General features: G+C 37.8%; 1 protein-coding gene across 1 annotated transcript in view; it reads right to left on the bottom strand.

The window, feature by feature from the left end:
- zf(c2h2)-9 (zinc finger protein) overlaps positions 1-4,093 on the bottom strand; it is a 13,886-nt gene extending 9,793 nt beyond the window's left edge. The window contains exon 1 of the mRNA XM_009861232.3: positions 3,944-4,093. Coding sequence (XP_009859534.1) covers positions 3,944-4,028 — 85 coding nt within the window. The 5' untranslated portion in view covers positions 4,029-4,093. The remainder of the gene's footprint in view (positions 1-3,943) is intronic.
- Positions 4,094-7,812: the final 3,719 nt, after the last annotated feature.

The raw sequence follows: 7,812 nt of genomic DNA, 5'->3' as shown, positions 1-7,812 counted from the left end.
GGATGTTAAGCGGTGACTAATTTAATAGGCCTCGTTGAATAAACTGCGCCTGGATCACCAAAAACGCTTCTATGACTCGCACAGTGAACTGTAAACACACAAAAACTATCATTCCAATAATAAACTCTACGTCTGCTGCAGTTTACGACTGTTGCAAAAAGCTGCAGTTCTGCTGACGTCACGACTTCCTACGTCACAGAAGAATACTGATACCGGAAGTAGGAAACAAGGAATCGTTTGTCACGTCACTGAACCGTGCGTTTTTAAACTGATACCCAGGGTTTGGGAAAATGGGAAGATTTAGTTAAAGCCGCGGAGTGTGGCTACCTCATGCCGACTGGACACGATCTGGTATTAAACTATATATCGTGCACCCACTGTCTCGTATGGCGTGACAGCATTGGTAGTGCATGCTTTGGAGATGGGACCCTGTCAGTGTTTCCGGGTGGGAAATTGCCAGTGATGACCGAACAGTTTTTCATCTATTTTTATACAACTTTAAAATTTGCAAAATGCGTAACTTAAACATTTAAAAATATTTTTTTATTCGGCATCACTGCAAACAAAATTATAAACCTGACAGGAACACAAGCTGAACATACTGCACGAAATCCTGCAGAAACCGGCAACAACCAAACTTTTTAACTCTGGATAAATTAAACACCTCTCCAACAATATCCCAAGCTGGTAAATGCATTTTGGAAATGCAAGACGGGCGTTGTCCATTGTGGCGCGCCCCCGGGCTCACTGTTACGTCATAAACGGGATTGAAGGAAAAACTAAGGATCTCGAACCGTCGACGCGTAAACAAAGCGGCTGGAACTACGTAACAATCGCTGGTGGCTGCCAACGATGATCTGCTGGTTTCCTTAGGGGACCATTGACCTTGTGACGTCATAAACCATCATTGTTTTAACGAGGTGGCAGGTTTATGACATCATAAACACCAGGTAAGTTGCACCCGTTCATAAATAACTAAAAATCGATAACAGCGAGCATTGTCGATTAAAATATAGCCATTGTTCTCATTCTGACGTCACAGCCATCATTTGTGCGATCACAGACACATCCAACACGTCATAATGAATTGCAAACAGGTTTGGCGAGCTACAAAATTAAGGAAAATTCAAAAACGCCTAAAATTCGCGCCAAACGCTTTTTTATTCTAAAACTTTTGAATTTGACCCTGGCCTACGTCATTAATCTACAAGGGGAATACCCTAATCAGACAACCTGACCTACCACTCCCATGTTGTACAATGGTCTTTTATCAAATGCGTTTCGTTCCCGACAGGAGCCGAAGGAATGTCGGCAACTTTTTCTCTCACTCACTTCTCTTCGCCTTCTCTTTGTTTCTTTATTGCTCCTCGCCCTTTCCTTTCTCTTTCTTTCTCCTGACCCACCTGCATCGCTTGCAACTCGCAACAATCACACGCACGTAACAATGGCAGCTATTATGACGGCTATCACGTCACAATCAAGTTGCAAGAACATTGCCAATGACGTCACACTTGTCACATGACGAAATATTGACGTCACTGAAGCGTAAATTGTCAAAATTACACCGATGCAGATTTCCATTCTCAGTTTCGCAGTCGCCCGGGGTCATGACGTTGGCAGTGTTGCCAGATGAAAAAAATCGTTACGATTTCAAAAACTTTCCGAATATAAAAAACACATTTTTTGTTCTAAATTTTGGTCAACACTGAAATAAAAAGAGTCTGGCATCACTGGCTAAAACTTGGGTATAAATCATAAGGAAGAGTGCGTCGGGCAATTATGTGTTGCCATAAACGCCCACGGCTACAAGTGACGCAGGGACAATCGGGAAAACTACAAATCGAACCGGGTAAGTTACATTCCAATGTGTTGCACAATAAAAAACACATACTGATTGTTTCATTATCTATGGAAAGTTTAAAATATGTCTGGAAACACTAAACCAAATGACAAACTCATTCGCCCGAAAACGAAACTAAAAATTGTGTTCAGTTTTCACAGAAGAAACGAAAAAAATATTAAAATCTCCGAAACGTCCCCGCAGTTGCTTGAAGCGCTAATCTTCTTCTGTTTGTTACGTAATAATCACTTCGGGTTTTAATTCCATTTAAACAGATTTATAAAACTTTTGAAAAATCCGCCGATTTTCCGCGAAGCAATTCTTGGGATATAAAAACCCAAATCTCAAAAACCCAGAGCGAAAATGAACCGGCGATGATAAAGTTGTAGCCGCGGGCGACGGTGGATTGAATTAGAACAAGAAGACCAATTTAACACGTGTTTTAAATTTGGAATCTAACTTCGGAAATTTTCGCAAGGACTTTTCTCATTTTTGGACCATAATTCGGTATTTTTAATCAACTGCCTTCTTTGGTAGTTGGTGGTAGTTCTATTATTCTTATTATGACATCACAAGTTATTCCCGAATGGGCAATTGTGACGTTTTAACTTTTATTTCACACGCCAGGGGGAAACAATGTTAGACATTAAATGATTGTTTGATCACAAACAAGTATTGGGATATGAAAGGTCATGGAGGGGTCATTGTTGGTCTGATTCAATAATCCATAGTTTAAGAAATATAGAAATAATTTATGTAGCGCAACACTGTACCGGGAAACACTGAAAAGTTGTGTTTAACTCGTTTGTCAAATTACGCGAGCGGTTTACTTCGAATCCCCTGTGACGACACAATAAAGTCTTTATTACGTAGGGAAGACGACGCGAGGTTAGTTCGCAGAAGTGTTCGGCCCACGTGACCAATTTACGGGCCTCTGATTGGTTTATTATGACACAACGCAATGACACGTTAACGCTAATGGTTGAGATTTTAAGTGACGATAAATTCGGGGGCAACAATGGAGTTCATTTATTGTGGGCGCAATAAATCTGACGGAATACGGGGCAAGACGGATACCGTTAGCACATAATGTCCCATATTTCCTAATCGTGTTTTAACAATTAGCAATGCCCTTTAGGTGTCGTGAGAATACGGGTATCAAAATCTGTTATTTGATCATTGATTTAGCTTGGACAAACTCGTATTGTCTAAACCTTAGTTCCAATGGCGCGTCTCGCATTTGGATTCTGACCACATTGGATAAAGCGTCAAATACATTTTGAATAAGAAAACTATCTTGATGGAAAAACATAATCTGTGCATTATACAGATTCAGTAATTTTCCATGACCATGGACTCGGGCCCGAATTGCGGCAGAAATGTTTTATATCTTTTGATTGCGTTAATGAAGATTGTGACGTCACGATACCTAGACACTAGCTGTGGTGAAAGGCGCGATCCTGTTTCGAGGTTTTTGTCAAAGTCTTAAAGATGATTACGGAAGAATAATAGAGTTAATTAAACGTCTGTGACGTCACTTAGGAAAGCATGCGTCAGCAATGGAACCAACAGTTGATTGTTTGCGTAACAATTGGTGCCTTGCGCGTTATCGCTATCATATCCATGGAGCTTTATTCTCAAACAAAGGTTTCGACAATTTTCGTTTTTCAAGAACGATGAACTTTTGCATGGACTTGCGGTGTTTCCAGATCGAAAACTACAGTGATGCCAGACCTAAAGCCGAACTAGTTTTTCTCGCAAACATTACAGTTACAGGTTAATTGTCTTAGTCATTCGCGTTTAAACTTTTATGATTTGGAAACACTGCAGAAATATATCTGGCAACACTGGGATGCACATAGTGGAAACGCACACAGTTAATTAAAGCACAATGTGTCGATGTGTCAACATTTCCAAACAGTAGGAGCTTATCAAAAGCAAACAAGATAAGGAATGGAATTTGAATCCACACATACTTGTTATGCACGATACTAATTAGGATATTACGCGATAATTAGGATAATTAGTAAACAAATCTAAACACCTCAAACCAAAGTTAAGTATACATAGTGCTTGATACATTAACTTAGAACACGTCATTACCTCTTTCGTCATAGGTTACGTCATCAGCTTCGTATGACGTATTCTGCCATACTTCACGAGACCAATTGAACGCAGTGTCAGCCATGTATTCCAGAAACTTGATATTTGAGAATCGAACGAACTAAGCGCAGGAACAACGATAGACCGACTGCGCTTCCCAACACAGTCTATATGGGAAGCAAAAAACAGTGTTTCCAGTTAAAAAATAAAACAAAACCGGAACTTTATTTATTTTTAAAGCAACATTGAAAACTGGCCCCTTTTCAAATTTTTAAATTTTTCAAAATTATTTTTTTTGCTCGGTCATCACTGCTCTATGCTGTACTAGAACAATAGACAATCATACGGCGATTTGGGTCGGTTATCCAACGTGTGAACAGGTAGCGATGCGTCATATGGAACCCGGTGCATTGTTACGTAGTTTCCCCCCTCAATGGACCGCTATAATACGCGACAAAGGTAAAGTCCATTTCGTCACGCGTTAAATATCCCGATGCAATACTAGAATTAAACCATTATGACGCAACAATGGGCATAACGCGATTTGAATACCGATTATTTTAGAATCGATTTAAAATATTCTAAACACCTGGTAATATGACGTCACAGAGAGTATTGCTTTACGCCATAAACACATCTGGATTCTAGATAACTTTTTTAGTTCTGAAATTTTTAATTGTAAACCGTAATTTTGACCATTTTTTATTGTGCAACACTGGTGTACACACGATAGAACAACGAACCCCAAGCAGGAATCCAAAAACTGAAGCATAGGAATTGCAGTGTTGCGCAATATATTTCTCATAACTTCACACATCGCGCACATCGATGATAGAGATTTCCGCGCATTGTTTTCAATTGTTACGTCACAAACCAAACGCGAGAGACACAACGCGATTCATAAATTGTTCGCATCTGTCATATTCTAATATCAGAATACAAAGTTAGTTGACGCGATGGTATTATCTATGCCGCTACTGACGCGACCTTTGTGCCAGTTCACGATATTTTATGCTGGAATACAAATAACCAGAGTCCGGATATAATTGCTAAATATATATATACATATATGTTTATATACGAATTATGCAAATGCCAAATAGAAATGAATAAATTTAAGGGTGCGTCTGTTTTTTTTTTTTTATTTCTGAAGCTTTATTGGAACCGGGTATAATAAAAGTCGGTCTCTTTATCTTATTTTATTGATACACTAAAAAAAAATTGCTGGGACAAAACTTAAATTCTAGTTTGTTTAAACACCAGCCAAAGGCTGTACAGCTACAGCGGCCCCGACATTCCAACACGCGATAAGCGCAAGTCTAGGGAATGCCGCAAAAAGCTCGGATTCCGATGTAAAGAAGAGACATGCGAAACCACCAAGAAATTTACCCGGCAACACTGGGCGATCCAACGTCAGTAAAGCGCAACGAAGCATGACATTGTTGGAAGGCAGGGGCAACCTGGGTGGTGAGATTCCTTAACCCGACCCAAATAAATGAATTACACGAAAAAAACAAATTTTGAAAAAATGCTTCTGCTTTGGCGATTATAACAAATAATTTGGCAGGAAATATAGTTTTACATTTATTTATAAAATATTTAATTTTTGCTGTTTTCTCGTCATTGTTTAACGAACAGTGCTTTTATTTCGTTTTTAATGTTTTTTATAACGTAACAATAAATAATTCTACTACAAACAATACATAATTTGAATATAAATAACAATATTTAAATCTGGTTTGCTAGCCTTATAGTAATTATATAAATATTAGGGTTTCGTATACCTTATGCTCGCTGTAGAAAGGTTTTTATACTACTTGTAGATAGTAAAACGTTTCGAAGACTTTTAAATGTATAGACGATGATTGTAGTTATATTTTAAGCTCGCAAAGGGTATGGTCGTGTAAAATAGGTTAAAGTTAAAATCTTTTTACTTTGGTTTTACGTGTTTTGCTAAAAGTTAGTGTGAAGTGTGAAAGGAAGCGCGTTCAGGAATCGCAATTTAAACAGAAATATCCACACTAGCGTTGGAAACAGGTTATCAGTGTATTTCGTTTATGATTATCATTGAAAAGTTTGGGTGTTATACTATGTCGCTAATTTATGAGTTCCAACTTTATACACATTTTGCGCATAAAGTTTTACTCCTTACTTGCCACATGTGTCAGGGATGTTTAAAATGCATTGATGCCGCTCATGTTATATAGACGCTTTACAACAGCTGTATCCGTACCTTGCATATATGCACAACATAGTTAAATGCATCACTTACCAAATGTGTGGCAAAGGGCGTTCTCGAAATTCCGATCGGGAACAAGGAACATCGTCACCGCTGATTGGTCAAGCGAAATAATCGCATTCTGGAACAAAATGCCAATGACGTCACATTGAGAAACTACGCTAAACTTTAGCGCCCACTGACGGATGTAAAATTTGGTTTCTTAAAGGTAGCAAAGTTTTAAGCTGAGTTGGAAATAAGAAATGAACTTCTAAAACATGTTTGTTTTTGCATATAGGGTAAGTTCTAATACTTTGTATCTTATACGCACTGCCTCGCTGTACTCTATCCATAGTGTAGATGTTTTTAACATTTTATTGTCAACTTCAATACATTTTATCATCTTCGCACATTCCGCACAATTTATACTGTCTGGATTACTCTGTCACTGACTGTATACTTATTCTTGATGACCAATTATTACACAGCCTGTAACCATTATACCTCGTGATGTCGGCAGTGGTTAGCGCGACTGCCTGTAGCTCACACCGAGTTCACACTGCAGCTACAGTGAGGCCTATGTGTTCATGCTCATGGGCAATCCACGTAGTTTCGTGTTAAAACGACAGTAGTTGCCACACTAGGATCAATTACACTGATCCACACATCTCGTGATTGCACATATTAGTTGGCACTGCTATTGCTGCAAGCATGATGTGTAAGTGAGTTTTAATCAATGGTTGATATTCATTTATTCTCCTATGGCAACCCTTGCACCTTGGGCTCGCACACCAGTAATAACGTATGCAGTAACTTATGTATGGCTACATTACATATGATTCAGCTACTTGCCGCCCAGCACATCCACGACAGTATTGAGACTCGAACCGACTACCGTCTGGTTACATTCCCAGCGCCTAGCGGTTGTCCTACATAGCCGTCCCATGTTAAACACCCTGAAAGTACCCTCCTGGTGGTATACTATTTAAGTATTGACGCCAGTTGTTTTACATATTGAAATATATAAATATTTATATAGAAAACTCTGATTTTTATACAAGAGACTAAATGACAATATCCTTTGGATTTACAATTACTTTGTAAGTTTATTTGCATTTGTATTATATACATGATACATATTATCAATACCTACAAACTATTGTAACAATTACAGCATGTTGACCAAAGGCAATACAGTAAGTGATTTTAAATCTAAGCTGCTGCAATAGATATGTATTTAAAAGTACCCATAGTTATAAACATGTTGTATAGCATAATAAAAGCAGTAGAAACTGTAAATACATAAAGTATTTATGAATTAAAAGCAACATTGAAGAATAATATCACAATATCAAACCAGTGCCTTTATAAAGGAATAATTCGAATGTATGTTCAACTTATAAACATTACAAATTAACAGTTAATTTACAAAATACAATATTTTTAAAATTTACATAATTCACTTTTTGAACTTTCAACGGCCTTTTTTAATTTTCCGTTTATCAAAATGCCTAAATTAAAACAAGACATATAGTTGCAACTTGCAATCACAGTTACACACAAACTATTCTATTTTTAATGAATATTGTTCTGTAATCTCGGTTTTAAAGCGTCAGTTAATATAATTGCGTCAGTTAATATGTCAGCAAAA

The sequence above is a fragment of the Ciona intestinalis genome, chromosome 9 (genome assembly GCF_000224145.3).
Source record: "Ciona intestinalis chromosome 9, KH, whole genome shotgun sequence".
Classification (NCBI taxonomy): Eukaryota; Metazoa; Chordata; class Ascidiacea; order Phlebobranchia; family Cionidae; genus Ciona; species Ciona intestinalis.
This window is presented reverse-complemented; position numbering and strand designations above follow the sequence as displayed.